Source organism: Dermatophagoides pteronyssinus, unplaced genomic scaffold (genome assembly GCF_027571235.1).
Source record: "Dermatophagoides pteronyssinus isolate colony J.1.1.1.1 unplaced genomic scaffold, Derpt_VIB-CSIC_2022.12 sq0002, whole genome shotgun sequence".
NCBI classification, from domain to species: domain Eukaryota; kingdom Metazoa; phylum Arthropoda; class Arachnida; order Sarcoptiformes; family Pyroglyphidae; genus Dermatophagoides; species Dermatophagoides pteronyssinus.
The window spans coordinates 2948239-2970435 of record NW_027461526.1 but is presented as its reverse complement, the minus strand read 5'-3'; the positions used below and the strand labels follow the sequence as shown (position 1 = coordinate 2970435).

Here is a 22197-nt window from a genome sequence, read left to right as displayed (position 1 = left end):
TCTCATAAATAAATAAATATAATCATAAATGACATTTTTTTAAATGATGAAGAAAAAATAAAAAGTTTCTTACAAGGAGCTAGGAATTTTCAAATATAAAAATTTTGGTTCATCATTCCAATCATATCCAATATTGTCTATCATTTATGTGTACCGATGTCATCTCAGTAGATTTTTTTCAAATCAAATCAAAAAAATTTGATAAAATCAATATTATTCAGTTATGAACAACAACAACAGCAGGAAAACATTTGGCCAACAATCAATAAATACAATCACAAACAGACTTTCACAGACAAACACACACAATCCAGATGATCGGTTTTGACATTTGTTAGCAATAGTAATATTTCAGAATTGAAAAATTCATGACCAAAAACGACAACGATAACGAACAAAAAATAGAAAGCAAAAAATAAATAAATAAATAAACGCCATATCCCATAAAGATCATATCGTATTACTATCATTCAAACAATGAAGATGATGGAGATGATACGAAATTTTATCTATTATCTATTATAGAATAGTGATATTGTGTTTTAATATTAGAAAACAAGAAAAAAAAACATCCATGGTTACAGAAATGATATTATATTGATGACTGAATGCCAACAAACCGGCCGGCCTGCCGGTCATAAAGTTATGAAAATTAATATTTTATATCCAAAAGCTGTAAAAAAATACGATTATTATTATATGAAAGAAGGAAATAAAATACTGTATTCATTCATCCATTTATTTATTGAACTGACATTGTATTGTAGTATTGATTGAATGTTTGTTCCAATTCAAAATAATAATAATAATAAATGTCAATCATAATTTTTTTCAAATGTTTAGTCTTGAAAAACAACACTTCATCAATTATATGATTGGTATGTGATGAATTTAATTTTTTTCTGGATTCAAGGATAAAAAAATAAACATCAAATAACGACCATTATTATTGGATTATCATCAATGTCATATCATTATAATTATAGATTTTTGTTTGGATTATTATCATCATCATCATCATCATATTCAATGATCCAGAAAGTAAAAGTAGAATAAAAAAGATGCTGATATGACTTCAAACCATTTCATGCGAAAAAATATCATCATCATCATAAATGATTTGAATCAGAATATTAAATTCACATCAAATACGGGGAAAAAATATGAAACAAAAAAGAAGATAATAATGAAGACATCTATTTCGATTATCTTTTGTGAATAAAAGTCTGAAAAAAAACAAATTCTTCAACAGTGATCAATCGGAATAACGAATAAAAAGAGGAAAATTAATGTCTTTTGTTTTATCATTTTTTCTTTTGCCGAAAGTTAAATTTTTAGTTGTTTTTTTTGAATAGGTTCAATGACAAAACAATAAACTTTGTTCACTTGTCCATGTCAAACGATAGTAAAACTTTAATTCCTTTCCAAACATCATAATCATCGGCAAATTTTTGTTTGTTTGTTTGAAAACATCTACAAAATAACAGTATAAAAGCCAAAGAAGTAGAAGATTTGAGTCATCAATTTTTTACGGCTTGTTTTTTGATTAATATTTATCAAAATAAACAAACTGTGTAATTCTTGTGGACCAAACTAAACGAATGGATAAACAACCAAACAGCTTTATGGTAAATCCAAATATGGGAAAGAATTAGAAAAAAAACAACACAAGCTGACTGATAAATGGAAAGGAGAAAATGAAACATTTTAGCTATATGTAAAAGATTGATTATCGATATATTTGGTCCGATCATTGAAAATGGTTAGCGAGGCATCAACCACACAACCGCAAATAATCTATCGATTTAGCCGAATTAAACTGACAGCTGTATAAAAATATATTGAAAAAAAAAGTTTTTTTTTGACAGTCCAAATAATGATTAACAATCATAAAAACTTGTCAATTAGTTTTATCCACAAAAAAAAACAAATATTTAAAAAATGAAATAGAATAAAAATTCTAGCTACATTACCATTACCATCATCATCATCACTAATATCAATTATTGACATACACACTCAAACACGTCTTAACTGTAAAGTTAATCTCAACATTAAATTGATTATTTAATGACGAACATTAAAGAAGAAGAAGAAAATCATTTGCTATACTAATAAGCAATTAAGAAAAACAATGAAATCATGATATATTGTGTAATTGAAGCAATAAATAAAAAAATGAATATTTATTATCACCATCAGCAGAATCATACGTTGTCTAATGCATTGAATATTAGTCTAATTAGTTTCATATTTCCAATAATGATGACGAAAATCCATTGACAATACAATACAAGTTCAACAATTTTGATTGGATGATTACAATTTTTTTTCAAAAATGAAATTCTGTAAATTTGATCCTTATAAATTGTCAAATAGAACGGAGAATTTTCTACAACAAAAAAGAAACAACAGCGAAATCCTAATGGAATTGTAATGATCAATTACTGTGTGTGAAAAAAAACTACAATTTTTATTAATATTTTAAGCTTTTAGACCTATAAAAATCATATAATAAAAATATATGTGTTTGTGAGAAAAGTGCAAGTGCAATCTTCCATTCAACGGATACAATGATAGTGATGATTGATGTTATAAGAAGATCATCATCATCATCATAATAATGAGATAGCCATTGATGGTGAAATTTATTTCATTTTTTATTTTCATTTTCTTTATTCTTAATACATAGGAAACTATTATAAACATTTTGACAATGATGATCGTTGTTGAAAAGTAAATTAAAGTAAAGTAAAGTGAGTGAGAATAACATCAATCCTGATAATGAAAAAGAAGAAGAAAATGTTTTTTTTGAAAAAATAAATAATCTTTATCAAGCTTCAATTATATTCTTCTTTGCTTTTTTTCGATTTTATAATATGATGAACAAACAAAGTTTTAAAAAAAATTTTAGATTTTTTTCATTGAATGGAATTCATTCTTCACAATTCTTTTTTTTGAAAATAGTGTTAAAATAAACATTTTTCTGATGTTGTTGTTGTGTCCAGTTAAAAGCATATTAACAAACGAAACTAACCTGGCCACCATTTATAACAAGTTTTCTATTTATTTTTTTGTTTGTTTTAGAAATAAAACATTCTATATTTTTTTTGATTACATGAGATTTGTGTGTCTGTATACATTGACTGTATTCATTATATCTTTATGAACATTATTGATGATGATGATGATGATCCAACTATATGGACATGTTGAACAAAGTAAACAAAATAGAAAATAGAAAATCTAGGCTAATGTTTTTCAGAATGAAAAAGTCGATCGATATCTTCGATTGAATTGATCGAATCAATCATTTTTTCATTCTTTCACTCACTCTTTCAAATTCTAAAGAATTTGCTAATTCATTGTCTTTTTTTTTGTTGCTGATGTTTTTATTATTTGTGTTAGTGTGTATACTTATTGGGTAGTCAAATTTTGATTATACACAATGATGATAATTAGTTTTGATAAAATTTAATGAAACTCATCTTTTTGAAGTTTTTTTAATTTTACAAGATAAATAATTCATAACAACGACAAAACATTATACTTGTTTTTTTTCAACAAATAAACAAACCTCTTTTAGCTAGCCATTCTAATTGTTCGGATTGTAATCCAATGAAAATGATACCATCAATAACACCGATTGTAGCGGGTATAGCTCCATTATTTCTGATAATTGATTCCACATTTTTTGCAGTTCTTCGAACAAGTGGAGAGAAACAAAATTCACAATATAAAAAATAGAAATTGACAACATAAAAAAATAGAAATTCAACTTACTGTAAATTATGTGGATATGGCATTCCATGAGTTATAATTGTCGATTCTAATGCCACAATTGGTTCATTATTAGTACGAGCTTCATACAATTCTTCACTTACTACAATTAATCGATTTGATCGATTGAATTTTGTTGTTCGACAAAACGTGTCTATATGATCATGACAGTACAAAAAATTGCATTTATCAGAATGATGAATCTATTAGCATTTCTATAATGTTATCATCTCACCATTATCGGTGACGCGAAATGGTCTGAAACCATTTGGAATTTTTTTCGCATACGAACGAATTGCATATGGAAAATATTTTGTATAAATAAGTTTTTCATTGAAAACATTGGATATATTTGTGATAAATTTCCAATGAATATTTTTCAATATCATTTTTATTTTAAAAATACCCAGGAAATAGATTTTAATGAAATCAACTTGAATAATGAAAAAATTTCCAAAGATATTTAGCAACAAAGACAAAGCAACAAGTAAATTATATTGAAATAAATATCGATTGTGGACAATCGATTGATTGATTCATCGATTAGAAATATGAATTTTTTTAAAATAAAAATTTTTATTACAAAATATTTTCAACATAAATCGTCTAATGTTCAACACGAACAATTTGTTTTTTAACTTCAAGCACTCGTTCTGGCTGTTGACCAGGTTTACTATGCCGTAATCGGTTTGTTTCCCTAAAATGAAAAAAAATTATCAATTAATATACAATCGATAAGATTAAAAAGAAACATACTTTCGTTTTTTAGCAGCAATAATCTCCTGCATTTCTTTTCGGCCATGATAGATATGCTTCGGTACGTGACGAAATCGAGCGATACGACGAATTTCTGGGAATTGGCTAAATTTTTCCTTCAATTTATCCTGATAACGAAAATTGCTAAGCTCACGTGGTGCTTTCTATTGGCAAAATTATCAAATAGATTATTTTTACTTCAAATGCATTATACATACGAATCCTAATTTTTCCGATGCATTTGCCTTCCATATCCGTATGTCCATTTCATCTGAACTACTAATTATATAACGAGCATCTAGTGACCATGCAATATCAGTTAATCGTTGCATTCGTTTTGTGTGATAAACTTCACGACTGCGACGTTCACGTGCACCAAATATTCGTATTGTTTTATCATAACCGGCCGATACGAATTCGCGACCAGTCGGTGAGTAATCCAACGATATAACAGCTGATATATGATCCTTGTGAATTTGTAAGGGAAATTTGAGTTTTCTCATGTCGAACGTATGCAAACTAAGTGATGAAAAAAGTTTTTTAGAAGCATTTTCAAAACAAATCAAAATCTTACTCATAATCCTCATTTGCAACAGTAAAAACGAATGCTTCCATTGGATTCCAGCAAATCGCATTCGAACGCATAGCCATAACTACTTTACGGGCTGGTTGTGATTTTCGAATATCGTATAAAATTAAACTTCGATCAGTTGATGCAGCTACAGCGATATCATTTTCAATCGGATTAAAACGAATATAATTAACTGTGTCGATACCCCATGACCAGGATTTTAATGGTTGGGTTCGATTCTCTTCCCATAATTCTACACCTTGTCCACATGTTATTAGATATGGTTTTTGTCGATGATTATCCATAAAATATACAGGATTCTTGGTCAATATCGTATTGATAGGGGTATCAGTCACCTGCATCAATTGATATTGCCGTTCGGAATCCATTTCAAATACTTGTTCACCATTATCAAGCCATGAAAGATTCCACTGTTTTATGGTTTGACTATCATCAACAGAAAAGAAATATTTTCCATGTTGTGGTATGCAAACATTACGAACAATACTATTATGAGCTTTGATTGTTCGTAAACAATGACAATTGGTAAGATTCCAGATTTTAACTTCACCATTACAGGCAGCTGAAAATAGTAGGGATAATTTAGTAGGATGTTTAGCCAATTTTTGTACCGAATCGGAATGACCATCCAAAGATCCGATAAATGGTTTAGCGAAAATTTTATCTAATTTAACCGAATTCAATGCTCGTTGATATTCACGATTTACGGCGAATGGATGTAAGGATGGATCATAGTTGCGAGGCACTAAAAATAACATGAAATTTATGCTTTAAACACACTTTACACACTTACGTTTATGGATATCATTTTTGGTTTCACGTAGATAATTATCAGCACTTCTACTAATTACCTTAACTTTAGGCATTTTTTTCGCAAAAGATCCAGAATTTTAAATTCTGGTATCATAAATACAAATACCCACGTGTGTCATGAATATGACATAATAATTCCAATACAATCGATATTTTCTTTCCTAAATCGCGCATGTGTAGTAAAATTTTCCAAATTACATTATGAGTCAACATATTTATGGCGTTTTTGTTTGTATTATTTCATTTGTTGGAATCATCGAGAAAAGTCCAGTTATTTTTGCATTGTTATTGCGTTTTAATAGTTTCAACTGAAACGATCAGTATTGTCATTCGATTTTAAAGTATCGTATAGTGAACAATAAAAATTATAAACAAAAATCATGTCTATGTTTAATAATGCCCACCATGAATCAGGTGGTGTCGTCCTATTCAATGGTGAATTGATATTGTTATTCTGTGAAAATGTTAACATTCATGTTATTGAACGAAATCACAATGTAAGTATTGAAGATAACTTTTTTCAAGAGTTCAAAGATTGATGTTTTTTGTTTATAGGAAACTGGCAAACTTTACCTGACCACACACAGAATGATATTCACTAATCGTTCAATGTCAAGTGGTTTGAAATCATTATCGATTCCTTTTTATACATTGCATGACCTTACATTGGAACAACCAATTTTTGGTGCGAATTACATTAAGGGTAAATCAACTGAGGCTGGAAACAATTCTAAATTCACATTTAAATTGAAATTCACAAGTGGTGGTGCAACTGAATATGGACAAGCTTTGTTAAATGCTGCTAAATCTGTTAGGAATTATCAGCAATCCACTGCTTTTCAACCTCCACCAGCTTATTCAAATCCGGCCGGACAATATTATCAGGCGCCACCAAATGTTTATCAGCCTGCCTATAATTGTGGCTTTGCATTACCGAATGATATATTTAATCAACCGCCACCAGCTGGATTTATTTACACATCGGAAGCACCACCACCGTATCCAGGATTGAATACACATGAAATGCAAAAATCAGCATATCCAACACAGCCACCACCACAACAATCTGCCGGTGGACAGCCACCACAAATGGGATTCGGTGGATTTCAACAGCCTGGATTTCATCCACAAAATCCACCACCAGCTTATCCAGGATCCCAGAATGGATATCCATCAAGCGGTCAAAACAGTCAACAACCAACCAATTCAATGTATCCTAATCTCAACAATTTGGCACCATCTGCACCACCACTCTAAAAAAATTTATTTGAAAATCCCACAAAATACTTTATCTTTTATTCATTTACAGAAAAATACTTTTGTTGTTTAATTAAATATTCGCGATTCTTATTTAAACTAATATATCAATGATGAGTTTAATTAACATTAATTTTGCAACTGAAAATTCTAACAATTGTTATATGTGATTTGATTTGAATAAATAAATCAGTTTCAGAACATATATAAATATTGTTTATTGAATTTGAGCGAGTTTGTGTGTTTGTGTATGTACGTAAGCAATGGATCAAGAAATGAAATCCAAAACTAACAATCAAAAAAATGACGAAGCATCAAAAGTAATGAATATGATAGCAGATAAAGTTGAATCAGTTCAGTCAATATATTTGGAAGTTAAAGACAAACAACCGATCGATCAGAAATCAGGCATTGTTATCAAATTTATGTCAAATGAAAAATCTATCATCGATGTTAATAATGAAAATAAAATGAAATTGATAAATGTACGGCCGACTATTGATCAACCTTCGAATGATTCTTCTTGTTATTCTGCAATGATTGATGGCAAAAATTTCCCGGTACCGATGCAATTAGAGGAATCAGAAAGTTCGGAAGCCGATTTATTCGTCACCAGATCGGAATTGTTGGCCGAAGAAAATGTTCCATCGATTATCGGTATTCAAGAAAAAGATCAGCAAATTAAATCGAATATTGTGGATGTCATACCATCTAATCAACAACAGCGACAACAACAAACATCATCGGTCATAATAGAAACCCATAAACAATTTCAGACAAAAGGTACAAAATTAGAATTAACATTAAACAAGGTAAAAAAAGCGATAGAAAATCTTCGACCCTCAACACCGATATCTTCGATGCCTACATCTGCATCGTCAATGATCATAGATTACACTTCGGCAGGTCAGGATTTGGTCCGATTTAAATGGATACCATTGCAGTCGGTAGAAGAAATTAGAAAGAATTGGCTCGAGTGGAATCAAAAACAGGAATCAGCGTGCATATTAATGGATGAAAATAGTTTGTCGGTTGTTGACGGAGATGATCAATCAGCTGTCTATTATGATCGTTATCATAAATTATTTGCATCAAAAATACGTGGGACTGCATTTTATCTAGGACGTTATCGAAATCATCATCCAATACTGGTCAAAAGAATTAATACCGAGCGGAAATATTTTGATTTGGATGCCACCTGGATCGCAATAGCAAAACAAATTTGTTCTCCATCAAAAAATGATAACGAACCATTTATAAAAATCTACGAAATTTTTCATTCACCATCCGCTTCTCAAATATTCATGTTCGTAGAATTGTTACCAAATAAATCTTTACATTATCATCTAAGAAGACGACGATCGATTCATATTGATGAAATTACTCTTTGGTCGAGTCAATTATTGAATGGTATAGCGTTCCTTCAGAATCGTGCCATTGTCAACAGGTCATTGCGTTTGGAACATCTTCTTTTAGATGAACGATTCAATATAAAAATAATCAATTTCCGTCGTGCAATACCATTTTGGATTCCTAGCCCTACTATTGGTCGTCAACAAATGAATCGAATTTCTAGACGAGAACGAAAATGTCGTCAAAACAATCATCTACCACCCGAATGTTTTCATAACAATTATGATCCACAAGAAATTGATCTATGGTCATTTGCTGTTGTTGTATGTTCATTGGTTACCTATCGTTATCCATTTAAATGTATGTCAAGACATATCATTCGAAATATGGAACAATGTTGGCTAGATTTTAAACAAAGACATCAATCATTATTCATTACGACTAACGATGGTGTTCGTATTCTTGAACAAATAGCTGAAATGCTATCAATGATATTCAAACAAGATCCTTGCAAACGTGCTAATGTTAATGATATACAGAAATGTTCATTCTATCGCAAAAATAATCCATAATAATTAGAAAAAAACAATTAATTGAAATAATTTTTTCAAAATAAAAATTATTTGACGTTTTTAACACCATCTAGTGGTCAACAATTATCAATCCATTTATATATGATTATTATGTCGTAGCAGTAAAACTGTGAATGCTATTCGTTCGTAAAAAAAATATATGCCAAATACGACAGATGTTCGAAAGCTGGGTGGCTCACGATATATCGTTTTTTTTTGTATATGTGATTTAGAGTTACTCAATTTGATTTGGATGACAGAAGTGGGATCTTTTCCTTCTTTTTTTTTGGTTCGTTGTAATTTCTTACCCGCTCATTTGTGAATAATAAACATCATATTAATATCAAAGTGAAATGCATTTATGACATCTATAAATTAATTTAATATTGTATGTCTTTTCACCGTGTTTTTATATACTCTATATGTCATTTTATGAAATGAACTTGAAATAAATAAATAAATAATTTTCATTTCTCATCATCAGGATTTTGATTCGTCATATTTATAAATGTTAATGAAGAATTTATTCGAAAAATATTGATCAAATCAAGGGAATAATTTATTTCTGATATTTCATACCACACACATATATAGCAATACGATATTGGCTAAAATCGAATTTTTAACCAGCCATTTCAATTTAGTAACTTGGAAAACCACCATCCATGGATTTTCGACTAAAAAAAAGTTTTGATTGAACTAATATATCTGATTCATTTTTTCTTTTAATGTTAAGAGTCAACACACGACCAACGATCAAATCCAAATCGACTTGTTAAATAAAAACATTCGGGTACATATTATACCCGATCATATCTCTTCTTTATACTGTGATCGATTTTTCCTATTGGTGTAATCGTAACATACACAAAAAAAAGTAAATAATAGTGAGTGATATTTGAAATCCTTGGTTCTAGGCAACCAAATCGTCTATTATTACCAACAATTGTTGTTCATATAGATAAATCGTTCCGAATTTGACTCCCAAAATCATATAACGAAAAGAAAACTGATTTATTGACTTGTGGCTTTATATTGTTTACTAAAGAGACGATTCTTAGATCAAAAAGAATGTCATTTAACAATCATTCTCATCATCATAATGTTCATCACAATCATTATCAGCAACATGACAACAACATCAACAATAACAACAATAGCAACAACACTACCTCCTCATCATCATCATCATCGATGATGAGAATGTCTGCAACAACAACGGCCACTGATAATGGCAACGGCATTAGTTTGTCACCATCGTCATCAACCACTGCGGTCGGTGCCATCATTGGCAGTAATGATTGTATTAATCATAATAACAATAATAATAATAATAATAATAACAACGGTACGTTCCTTTGTGATATATCGAATCTAACGGCGGAAGAACGAAATAAATTGGATGAAATTAGACAAAAACGGCAAAAATTATTGAATGAGATTCAAAAATTAAAAGAGGAAATTTCGTTTGTTAAGAAGGAAATGTCTCGACTTGATCATCATCCACTACAGCAACAACAGCCTCAGCAATATCCACAATCAAATTCAATAATCGATGGTTCGTCTAATGATCATGTAAACAATAACAATGGTAATGGAAACCAACAACGTTTAAAACAATTATCGATTGGAAAGAAAAAATTCAACATGGATCCAAAAAAAGGTATCGAATTTCTTATCGCTCAAAATCTAGTGGGCAATACACCCGAAGATGTTGCAAGATTTTTATACAAAGGCGAAGGTTTAAATAAAACGGCCATAGGAACATATCTGGGCGAAAAAATCGATTTTAATCTGAAAGTTTTGAATCATTTTATCGAACTTCATGATTTTAAAGATTCATTACTTGTTCAGGCATTACGGCAATTTCTTTGGTCATTTCGATTGCCGGGTGAAGCACAGAAGATTGATCGAATGATGGAAAAATTTGCTGCACATTATTGTCATCAGAATCCTGGTGTATTTTCTAATACAGACACTTGTTTTGTTCTTAGTTTTTCGATTATCATGCTCAACACATCATTACATAATCCAAATGTAAAAGAAAAAATGACGGCTGATAAATTCATTCAAATGAATCGTGGTATTAATAATGGTGGTGACCTACCTAAAGAATTACTTTTATCTTTATATGAAAACATACGTCATGAGCCATTCAAAATACCGGAAGATGATGGACAAGAATTGATGCATACATTTTTTGATCCAGATCGTGAAGGTTGGTTATGGAAACAAGGTGGCCGTTATAAAAGTTGGAAACGTCGTTGGTTCCTATTGAATGATAAGTGCCTTTATTATTTCGAATGCGATACTGATAAAGAACCACGTGGTATTATACCGTTAGAAAATGTCGACATACGTGAAATCGGCGATCGTGGAGGTCGGCAACATTGTTTCGAACTTTATTCACCTATTAGTGATGTGATCAAAGCATGTAAAACAGATACCGAAGGTCGTGTCATTGAAGGACGACATTCTGTATATCGATTATCGGCTGCAACTGCAGTGGAAAAAGATGCCTGGGTCAAATCTATACAGACTAGTGTTTCGAGAAATCCATTCTATGAAATGTTAGCGGCGAGAAAACGTAAAGCACAGCAAAATTAACAAAGTAAACAACAAAATCTACAAAAAGTCTTTCATTGATAATTCGCTCATTTCAACTATCATAATTCTATTATTCGATAATCATTGATAGGATTTACGAAAAGATTTTGATTCTCACATTCTAAGTCAATCAGTTAAAATCATCATCTTGCGAATTTTAAATCATACAATTCATTGATGCCTTTAGAATCATGATCACTATTACCATCTTCGTTTCACAGATGCATTTATTTTTCAATTCATTATTGTAAATATGTTCCTTCAATTAACAATTTCGTTATTATTATATTTCAAAATAAAAATTCCATCCTATAACGTTATTTTTTAAAAAAATTTCTCATTTCTAACCGACAAACAAAATGAATAAATAAATTTTTAATTATGTAAATTTTTGATTTTTATTTTACAAAAAATGATGATTTTGTATCTGTTTGGATAATATTGATAAAATCAATTTTCTCAAATTCAACTGTACTCATAGAATATTCAAGGCTATTTTGCGCATTTGTTGATCTTGTTATTTTGATTATTGTTATGCACAAAAATAATAAGATATGCTCAAAAGAAAAATAACCAAAAAAATTAAAGAATAATTGAATTTTTTCTCTACAAAATTTTCTATTTCCACGATAATTATACTAATATGATCGTACAGCTGGCGGTATTGTTTGTGCTTGTTCATCCAATGTTTTATCAATTACAGGACGATACCAAAGTTTAACAGTACCATCAGGTTGTACATACGATAAAGTATGTTTACGCCAATGTTCTTCAAATGAGCGTCGTTTTTGACCATCCAATGGTTTCGAATAATCAAATTCATCAATACGATCTTTATAATCTTCTCGTGCATGTGCACCTCGTGATTCTTTTCGTGCTTCAGCAGAATTTACGGTCATCATTGCATTGAGCATTAAATTTTGTAATTCCAATGTCTCAACAAGATCTGAATTCCATATTAATCCGGAGTCCATTACCTATTAAAAAAACAGATAGATGTAGAGTCATTAAAAACAAACAAAAAACATCTAAAGGGAAAAACTCTGAAATTAGATTCAGCCGTTGACAAATCCATTTTGTATCACTATTAATTATCATTTACAATGATAATGGAATAATAATGAATGGCCAAACAACATGTCAAACATATTAATTTAGAAATCGTGATGAAAAATTACACTTGTCATCATTTCTGGTGAATTCATTGCCCTATCAACAATTTGTCAATGTTATAACATAATATGAGATTGAAAAAAAACTGACATTTTTTACAAGTGGAATGAGCTATCATCATAATTCCAATTATGTGGGATGAATCAAACATGGTACCACATAGCACAAAAATTTAAAAAATTAGGATCATTATATTTTTTCTCTCTAATAAGAGAATGTTGAACTTATTTGTATTACAAAAAAAACAAAAGAAGAAAAGAAAGAAGATAATCTTATTTCTAAATGTTTGATTATGGTGATCAATCAATCAATGATAGATAAAAGAACAAATCATATTTATCAGGATCAATGACAAGAAACTGACGATATGTCTTGTAATAATTATCACTCGATGTTGTAATAAATACACACAATCAAAAAAAAAAAAAAAAAAAAAAAAAGATTTTGGGTGGAATTCGATTCATGTATTGCTAATGTTAAAAATAATGTGTAATATATACTTTTGACATTTACATTCACATCAATCTAATCAATATTTTAAAAATCTAAAACAAAAAAATTATCAATTTTGATATTATCAACATCTATCAAAATCAATTAATAAACGTTCGGAATGAATAAAAAAATTGATGCCTGTTGATTGATAAGACTAATTTTTTTTTGTTGAGAAAATTTGTTGATTTCAATTGCTGTCCAGTCACACTGTTCATATTTTTTGTTGTTGTTGTTGAAAGACTTTGTAAGTGTATTGATGTCACCTTTAAGATTAAGATCTATTACATATACTGAAATTTCTTGTTTGACAATCTGCTGCCAATAATTAATTTCGAAGAACTAATCAATGAATAAGCATAAACTTTGCAGAATAAAAAATATGAAAAAATCAAGTTTTTTCATATGCTTAAATAAGAGCAAAATATTCGATAAAAAATTGAACAAGTTGAAATGATCGAGAGTAAAAATTGTTCTAGATCAAACTTACCTTCAAATCATCAAGCATTTTATAGTCTTGTTTGAGTTTTTCAACACCTTCTTTCAATAATGGACCTGTACGGAAAACTGCTGCATGTTCTTGCATATCTCTTTGCATTTTCAATCGTAATTGAGCTGTCAATATAGAACCTTTGGCATAACGTAAACGATCCAGATTAGCAACGGAAGCTTCACCAGCTGTAGCAGAAAATTCAGGTAATGGTTCACCAGGACGATCAGATTCAGCAATTGCATGAGCACAAGCACGACCAAAAACCACCAAATCCAAAAGGGAATTCGCACCTAAACGATTGGCTCCATGTACGGATGCACAACCTGCTTCACCCGCCGCATATAGACCTGGAACAACTGTATCACCTTTTTCCTTTGAGTAAGTCAACACTTGTCCTTTATAATTGGTCGGTATACCACCCATATTATAATGAACAGTGGGCAGTACTGGTATTGGTTCTCGAGTAACATCAACACCGGCAAAGATCATGGCAGTCTCTGAAATGCCAGGCAAACGAAGAGCCAATTGTTCGGCTGGTAAATGATGCAACTGTAGATAGACATGATCTTTTTGAGGACCACAACCACGTCCTTCTCGAATTTCAATGGTCATTGATCGTGAGACGACATCCCTCGATGCTAAATCTTTTGCTACTGGTGCATATCGTTCCATGAAGCGTTCTCCTTCACTGTTGACCAGAAATCCACCTTCGCCACGACATCCTTCAGAAAAAACGAAACTCGTGAAAATGTCTTTATTCACCTGTATAAATTACCTTCAGTTATTAAACAACCGGCACCATAGATACCCGTAGGATGGAATTGAATAAATTCAAGATCCTGAGAAGGAAGACCAGCACGGTTGACCATGGCCGTACCATCTCCCGTGCATGTATGTGCAGATGTACAGGAAAAAAAGGCACGACCATATCCCCTTGGATAGAATAATTCAATTTCGATTTCTGATCAGAGTTAAATATAACATACCCCGTAGCTAGGATTGTATTCTTCGACTTGAATCGATGCAAAGTGCCATCTTCTAGTGATAATGCTATAACACCACGACAAGCACCACCTTCCATAATCAAATCGAGAACAAAATATTCGATGAAATATTTGCAATCATAACGCAATGATTGCCCATATAAAGTATGTAATAGTGAATGACCGGTACGATCGGCTACGGCACAGCAACGATGTGCTTGACCACCTTTACCAAAATTATAAGATTGACCACCGAATGCTCGTTGATAGATTTTGCCTTCCGGTGTACGGCTAAAAGGCATTCCATAATTTTCGAGCTATGTTATTGATATAATTTGAAATGGAATGATAATACATCAAATGTTCCAAACCTACCTCAGTGACCGCTTTGGGTGCTTCTCGTGTCATGTATTGAATGGCATCTTGATCACCGAGCCAATCGGAACCTTTAACCGTATCATACATATGCCAACGCCAATCATCTGGCTCCATATTGCCCAACGCAGCATTAATACCACCTTGTGCAGCAACCGTATGTGATCGGGTAGGAAATAATTTACTAACAACAGCAGTATTAAATCCTTTTTCTACAAGACCAAATGCAGCACGAAGACCGGCACCACCTGCACCAACAACTACGGCATCAAATGTATGATCAATCACCTGATAGCTTTTAAGCTATAAAAAACAACAGGTAAAGTTAGCATCATTTAAATTTAGGATTCTCACATTTGATTTATCATTGCATCGGGAAGTGGTCGAGATATTGCGATGAAAGATTTTTTCTATCATGTCCATGGCAGAATTATTTGTCCTCGATGTCCCACGCACATCACAACAATTCGACCTTAGCCTTATACATTTGTGTAATAAGCGCATCGACATTTTTGCATTGATCAAATTTATCATCCCGATGGTAAATAATAATATGAATATCAATAAAACACAATGTATTAAACTATTCTGGCAATTATAATCGACAGCCAATTGATAAATCGGATTTGTATAAATCTAATGGTGGTGGTATTTAATATTTGCCCTAGCGCACAGACCTACACACAAACATAGACAATCGCGATAGTTGTATTCGATATATCGATAATTTCACAAAATCCTTTGAATAAATCGTTTCGATTTAAATTGTTCATTTGAGGCCTAAAAAAGTCAATTTATAAATTTCATTTTCAAGTTAAATAAAATAAAATCAAAAAAAAATTTATAATACAAAAATTAAATTTCTTTCTTTGCTTGCATGACAGTGAGAATTATAACATGAACAAAATTTAAGTAGGTTGATGAGGATTAACTCCAGCTGATGAGATGAATGGAGAAGGAATTGGCGGTTGCGGCGCTAATACCGGTAATCTGCCAGGTTGGGCTACAGTTGCAATTGTAGGTAATCCAATGGCATTGATTCCATGCGGTAGTGGTGGTGGCGGTGGCGGCACCATATGAACAGGATGAATGACATGAGTTTTACCAGCTGTAATTCCTAAAAATTAAATAGAATAAGATAAAAAAGATAACGCATATATGATAATCGTACCAGCTAATGGAAAATTATAAAACGTTGCCATTGATGGGTCCCATTGATGTGGTAATCCAGCGGCAGAAATTTGGGTTTGTGCAGCTAGATTTGTGACCACAGGAATGGTTGTTGTGTTTGGTGGAACAATGGATGGGGGTACAGTTACAGCAGCAGTAATCGCTGTCGCATTGGAAATCGGACGGAATTGCCCAAGTGATGCGACTGGGACTGCTACTGGCGTTGGCGGTGGTCCAGTAGGTAATGAAGGTTGCTGTTGCTGAAACATTTTTATTGGAGTCGATGGCGACGATTGCGTTGCAGATTGTGATAATTGAGGTTGTGGCGGTGATCGACCTGGTTCTTCATTAGAATTCGAATACAAATCTAAAACCTGATGGCAAATATCTTCAAGCAATTCAACAGAAAGATCTTCGACGTAAATATCCCACCAATGTTTCTGATGTGGTAATCGACCTTCCCAATCGGTTATCTCATAACGAATTTTCGAAGCTAAAAATATCATGGCGATAGCAACTATTTCTGGTTCCCATTGTAAACAAATGGTAGTACAAAGGCTAAAAAAACAGTAAAGATATATAAATAAAGCAAAGGGGTTGATTATTACCTGTCGTTGGTGAATGTCCATGCCATTTGTAACATGCCCTGTATTTTATCTTTATTTCCTTTGAAACATTTAGCGTAGCTAACTAGGTATTTATACGGATGTTCTACTTGTAAATCAAATCGTATCGTTTGCAAAACGATTCGTTCTAGTGTAAGAACTTCTTCTTTTGGATCATCACCAAATGTACCAAATTGATTATCATCCATCAATGTACGAGCAATTTTTATAATATCTTTACATTTTTTAGGCGTTTCTTCAGCTTTTCCGGCTAAAAATAGGCAACAAGCTGCAGTAACATAACGAGGAAAAACTTTGAACGAATGTCGCATGTAAAATCGATGAAAGTATACGACACCGGTGGCCAATGTATCGTAACGGAGCTTCATCTGAAGGCCAGCATTCAAAATGAATCGAGCACCATCATTTCGATACATTCGTTCTTTTTCATAACTTATACCATCCAATATCGAAGGTGTTCGTTTTAGTTCAGTTTTATCATAATACCAATTGTATTGTTGGATTAAACTAGATGATTGTTGATTAGAATTATTTGATGAATTGTTCATCATAGATGAAGAAGCTGATCCTGGAATCGTTTCCGAATCCATTTGTGTCATTCTTATTAAAAAAATTTAGTTTCTTTCGAAAATGCAAATTTTAGAAGATAATTTATAAAAGAATCACTGGATAAATAAATAAAAATAAAAAATTGTTCGAAAATGGGACAAAAATAAATGATCCAACAAGACAAAAAATATGCACAGAAGAATACATGCGAGCGAGCGCTAATGACACACAAATGGATCATTGTGTTGTTTAAATAGAAATTAGAGTAAAAAAATCCTCGAAATATGACGCGATGCGGTTTCCACGATTCATTTAGTTAATAATTTACATTTAGCACAAATTGTCATAGAATTTTATTCACGTTCGTATGAAATTGGGCAAACTATCTCATTTAAAAACAATGGTTCCATAATTGAATTTCGAATTACTGTGCATTGTTATATATTTAAAAAAAAATTTTAGTGGTCAACGTAGATTTAATTGTACAATATGTTGAAAGATCTTACTTCAGTCCGTGATAGTACCGATCAATTGGTACAAAAAGTTCAGTGTTATAATGTAAAACCACTAATTTTGCAAGGTTTTATTGGGCCATTTTTCACACTACAATCAATTTTATGTGTTTGGTATTTTTATTCTGATGAAAATTATTCCGATATTTATATTATCACCGGTGGTACACTTTGTTTATTGCAAGTGCTAACATTCTTATCTGGAATGTGGTCCGTACATTGTCTTTGTTTTCTTTCCTATTCAAAGGTATATTCAGAAGTTTTTTACATTTCCTATAATTCAAATTTGTCATTTGATTATATGTATTTATGGTTTTACAGGTAAGAAACGTAGCCGATGCAGCCTGGGCCAAAGTAGTGCCGACTCCTAATAATGGTTCTGCTGAACTTGTACCATTACGCCATACAAAAATTGATGATAAAGAAACTATTTGGTTTTTGTTTCAAAAAACCAAATATGTTTATGATTATGAAAAACAAACATTTCATCAAATTATATTTCCTACGGATCTCCCGTATAAAACATATCAAAAATGGCATGGCTATCCCAATGATAATGAGCTACAAACGGCAATTAAATTATATGGAAAAAATCTTCTCGACATGGATATACCAGATTTTTGGACATTATTTCGTGAACGAGCAACAGCACCATTTTTTGTTTTTCAAGTATTTTGCGTTGGTCTCTGGTGTTTGGATGAATTTTGGTATTATAGTTTATTCACTTTAATGATGTTGGTTGCATTCGAAAGCATTCTGGTCACACAACAATTGAGAAATATGGCTGAAATTCGTAAGATGGGCAATAAACCATATGAAATGTTGGCTTATCGTAATCATAAATGGCACTCAATTCTATCGTCCGAACTTATACCGGGTGATATTATATCCATCGGTCGATCTCAAGATGATAATCTTGTTCCTTGTGATTTAATACTATTACGTGGTTCATGTATTGTTGATGAATCAATGTTGACTGGTGAATCGGTACCACAGATGAAAGAACCGATTGAAAATCTGACCGATGTCGGTGATCGTCAATTTAATGTTGATACCGATGGAAAACTACATGTTTTGTATGGTGGCACCAAAATTATTCAGCATACATCCCCTGTGAAAAATGCTGTCAGTTTACGAGCCAGCGATAATGGTTGTGTAGCATATGTACTGCGTACCGGATTTCAGACATCTCAGGGAAAATTGCTTCGAACAATTCTTTATGGTGTTCAACGAGTTACGGCCAATAATATCGAGACATTTGGTTTCATCTGTTTTTTGCTTATTTTCGCTATTGCTGCCGCATCATACGTTTGGATTCATGCTTCAGAAGATCCTAAACGAAATAAATATAAATTAATGCTCGAATGTGCATTAATCTTAACATCAGTCGTACCACCGGAATTGCCCATAGAATTATCTTTGGCTGTCAATAGTTCATTGACTTCATTAATTAAGCTGTACATTTTTTGTACCGAACCATTTCGAATTCCATTTGCCGGAAAAGTTGATATTTGCTGTTTTGATAAAACTGGCACATTAACCAGTAATGATCTTGTAGTCGAAGGCATAGCCGGTCTTGATTCACAAAATGATCAAAAAATTCAAGCAGCTCATGAAGTACCAATTGAAACCATTCAAGTATTAGCCACATGTCATTCACTTGTCTGCTTAGACGATGGACTCGTTGGTGATCCGTTGGAAAAATCCACACTCAAAGCAATCGATTGGACATTGACTAAAGGTGATTCGGTCATTCCTCGCAAAGGCAAGCAAACAGGTCTAAAGATATTCCATCGAAATCATTTTTCAAGTCAATTGAAACGAATGTCTGTTATTGCTGGTTATAATGACGTTACATCAGGTGAATCCAGTTACTTTGTATCGATTAAAGGAGCTCCAGAAATTCTTAAACCAATGGTTTGTATTTTTCTAAAATAAATAAAATGTTGAATTTTAATTCTTTCCTTTAGTTTTCGAAAATTCCTTCACAATATGATAACGTATATCTGGAAATGTCTCGTAAAGGTGCCCGTGTATTAGCATTGGGTAGAAAAAACTTGGGCAATATTTCGTCTGGACAAATTAGGAATTTAACTCGTGAAGAAGTAGAAACTGAACTCGAATTTGTTGGCTTCTTAATCATTTCCTGTCCTCTAAAACCTGATTCGATAGCTGTTATGAAAGAGATTATTGCTTCATCACATTATGTTACCATGATTACCGGTGATGCACCACTTACCGCTTGTCATGTAGCTAAAGAGCTATATTTTGTTTCGGATAAAAAACCAACATTGATTCTTCATGGAACGGAAAAACCTGCATGGAAATCAATAGATGAAACGATCCGTTTACCCCTTATACCTGATAAAGAGGAATTTTTTCGAAAATACGAATTCTGTGTAACTGGTGATAGTCTTAATGCATTATTGGATTATGATCCAAAATTTTTTGTAAAAATTTTGCCAAAAATCCGTGTATTCGCACGTGTCGCACCGAAACAAAAAGAATTTATCATAACATCATTACGATCATTGGGTTATACAACATTGATGTGTGGTGATGGAACCAACGATGTTGGTGCATTGAAGCATGCAAATGTCGGCGTTGCCTTATTATCGAATCCATTACCCATACCTAAAACGAAAACCGAAAAGCCACCCAACAACGCTCTAGCTAATAATAATGGCGATTATCGTCGTTCAATCAATGATGTATTAGCCGAGCGGAATACTAATCGTATGTCAAACAATAGTCATCATAAACAACGACGACATCAAGCTCATAATAATAATGCCATGAATCCTTCTTCAGTAAATCCACGTATGGTTAGGACACAAGAACGAATCAATCAATTATTGAAAGAATTAGAAGAACAAGATAAAGCTCAAATTGTCAAGTTAGGCGATGCGAGCATTGCTGCACCATTCACATCGAAGCTATCATCCATTCAATGCAGTAAATATGATTATTTTTTTATCGTGATTTCCGTTTTTCAATGCTAACTAATTAATAATTTTCATACTTTTTATTCTCTATTTTTTTTATTAGTTTCGCATATAATTCGTCAAGGCCGTTGTACATTAGTGACAACATTACAAATGTTTAAAATTCTTGCTCTTAATGCTCTAATTTTAGCCTATTGTCAATCAGTTCTTTATCTGGACGGAATTAAATTCAGTGACGGTCAAGCTACACTACAAGGACTATTCTTGACTGGTTGTTTTCTATTTATCACTCGATCAAAGGTAAATTTTCGTTAACTTAGTGATATTTATTCTGATTTATTAATGTTGTTCAATAGCCATTATCAGTGCTATCTAAACGCCGTCCATTATCCAACATATTCAACCTGTACACAATATTGACTGTGCTGCTTCAATTCGCTGTTCATTTTGTGACCTTGGTTTATCTAGTCCGTCAGGCAACAGCAATGTCGCCACCACGGGTGGAAAAATTTGCCGATTTAGATACAGAATTCAAACCATCTTTGTTGAATTCGACTGTCTATATAATTTCAATTTCATTGCAAGTTGCAACATTTGCCGTCAATTACAAGGTTAGTGGTTTGTTTTTTTTCTGATTGTGACCGTACTTGATGAATTTGAAATGATTGATTTCATAATTATGTTTTTTTTCAGGGTCATCCATTCATGTGCAGTTTGGCCGAAAATCGTCCACTTTTGTACAGTATTCTTGGCTCATTCGGTTTGGTAATTGTTCTTGTTACCGGTGTGATGCCTGAATTTTCTGAACAATTTTCCGTTGTTGAATTTCCACAGCCGGTAATCATTCAAACTTTTTCAATGTTGAGTTCTTTTTTGACTTTTTTTTATTTCAACAGTTTCAAACGACCATACTAATGGTATTGGCTTCTGATCTTATTGGTGCATTATTTATTGATCGACTATGTGAATTGATTTTGGATCGGTCATCGATGAAATCGATTTAGGTTCTGGTTTATAATTAGAATATTTTTTCAAATTTATTTAAATTGAACAGATACATCTGAATTAAATTTTCAATGAAAAATATCTATTGTATTTTATAATAATCATTTTAATTATTAAAAATATTGAAATTCTAATCAAAAACCC

General features: G+C 32.0%; 8 protein-coding genes and 1 long non-coding RNA gene across 11 annotated transcripts in view; 5 read left to right on the top strand and 4 right to left on the bottom strand.

Moving 5' to 3' along the window:
- LOC113791544 (uncharacterized) overlaps positions 1 to 4315 on the bottom strand; it is a 34943-nt gene extending 30628 nt beyond the window's left edge. Inside the window, exons 1-4 of one of the 3 annotated variants that reach the window (XM_075824484.1) lie at positions 4142 to 4315; positions 4016 to 4105; positions 3784 to 3934; positions 3578 to 3702 (exon numbers count right to left, since the gene is read on the bottom strand). In XM_075824484.1, coding sequence (XP_075680599.1) covers positions 3578 to 3702; positions 3784 to 3934; positions 4016 to 4105; positions 4142 to 4169 — 394 coding nt within the window. In that variant the 5' untranslated portion in view covers positions 4170 to 4315. Of the gene's footprint in view, positions 1 to 3577; positions 3703 to 3783; positions 3935 to 4015 lie in introns of those variants that run through there. The other 2 variants (XM_027341337.2, XM_075824485.1) reach the window with 2 other exon arrangements.
- Positions 4316 to 4332: 17 nt separating this feature from the next.
- On the bottom strand, positions 4333 to 6094 carry LOC113791575 (DDB1- and CUL4-associated factor 13). Its single transcript, XM_027341371.2, has 5 exons — positions 5922 to 6094; positions 5111 to 5873; positions 4755 to 5055; positions 4537 to 4700; positions 4333 to 4477 (listed from the first exon to the last, which is right to left on the bottom strand). The coding sequence occupies exons 1-5, from the start codon at positions 5992 to 5994 to the stop codon at positions 4387 to 4389; spliced, it is 1392 nt and encodes a 463-aa protein (XP_027197172.1). The 5' UTR covers positions 5995 to 6094; the 3' UTR covers positions 4333 to 4386.
- Positions 6095 to 6162: 68 nt separating this feature from the next.
- Wbp2 (WW domain binding protein 2) lies at positions 6163 to 7303 on the top strand. The gene is made up of 2 exons (XM_027341469.2): positions 6163 to 6438; positions 6497 to 7303. The coding sequence occupies exons 1-2, from the start codon at positions 6322 to 6324 to the stop codon at positions 7196 to 7198; spliced, it is 819 nt and encodes a 272-aa protein (XP_027197270.1). The 5' UTR covers positions 6163 to 6321; the 3' UTR covers positions 7199 to 7303.
- A 116-nt stretch (positions 7304 to 7419) lies between these two features.
- LOC113790289 (protein kinase C iota type-like) lies at positions 7420 to 9187 on the top strand. Its single transcript, XM_027339939.2, has one exon. The coding sequence runs from the start codon at positions 7462 to 7464 to the stop codon at positions 9121 to 9123; it is 1662 nt and encodes a 553-aa protein (XP_027195740.1). The 5' UTR covers positions 7420 to 7461; the 3' UTR covers positions 9124 to 9187.
- A 132-nt stretch (positions 9188 to 9319) lies between these two features.
- step (cytohesin steppke) lies at positions 9320 to 12118 on the top strand. The gene has a single exon (XM_027341360.2). It carries the CDS (start codon positions 10195 to 10197, stop codon positions 11728 to 11730), a length of 1536 nt encoding a protein of 511 aa, XP_027197161.2. The 5' UTR covers positions 9320 to 10194; the 3' UTR covers positions 11731 to 12118.
- SdhA (succinate dehydrogenase, subunit A (flavoprotein)) lies at positions 12091 to 15780 on the bottom strand. The gene is made up of 6 exons (XM_027341348.2): positions 15601 to 15780; positions 15247 to 15549; positions 14875 to 15188; positions 14664 to 14821; positions 13886 to 14610; positions 12091 to 12707 (listed from the first exon to the last, which is right to left on the bottom strand). Exons 1-6 carry the CDS (start codon positions 15778 to 15780, stop codon positions 12369 to 12371), a joined length of 2019 nt encoding a protein of 672 aa, XP_027197149.2. The 3' UTR covers positions 12091 to 12368.
- LOC142646217 (uncharacterized) lies at positions 15424 to 16018 on the top strand. The gene is made up of 2 exons (XR_012847190.1): positions 15424 to 15565; positions 15627 to 16018. It is a non-coding gene; the product is annotated as an uncharacterized LOC142646217 (long non-coding RNA).
- Positions 16006 to 17803, bottom strand: CycK (cyclin K). Its single transcript, XM_027341382.2, has 3 exons — positions 17025 to 17803; positions 16418 to 16974; positions 16006 to 16363 (listed from the first exon to the last, which is right to left on the bottom strand). Exons 1-3 carry the CDS (start codon positions 17639 to 17641, stop codon positions 16155 to 16157), a joined length of 1383 nt encoding a protein of 460 aa, XP_027197183.1. The 5' UTR covers positions 17642 to 17803; the 3' UTR covers positions 16006 to 16154.
- Positions 17804 to 17879: 76 nt separating this feature from the next.
- Positions 17880 to 22194, top strand: LOC113791522 (endoplasmic reticulum transmembrane helix translocase). The gene is made up of 7 exons (XM_027341315.2): positions 17880 to 18350; positions 18425 to 20020; positions 20074 to 21058; positions 21152 to 21348; positions 21405 to 21659; positions 21742 to 21885; positions 21945 to 22194. The coding sequence occupies exons 1-7, from the start codon at positions 18081 to 18083 to the stop codon at positions 22050 to 22052; spliced, it is 3555 nt and encodes a 1184-aa protein (XP_027197116.2). The 5' UTR covers positions 17880 to 18080; the 3' UTR covers positions 22053 to 22194.
- Positions 22195 to 22197: the final 3 nt, after the last annotated feature.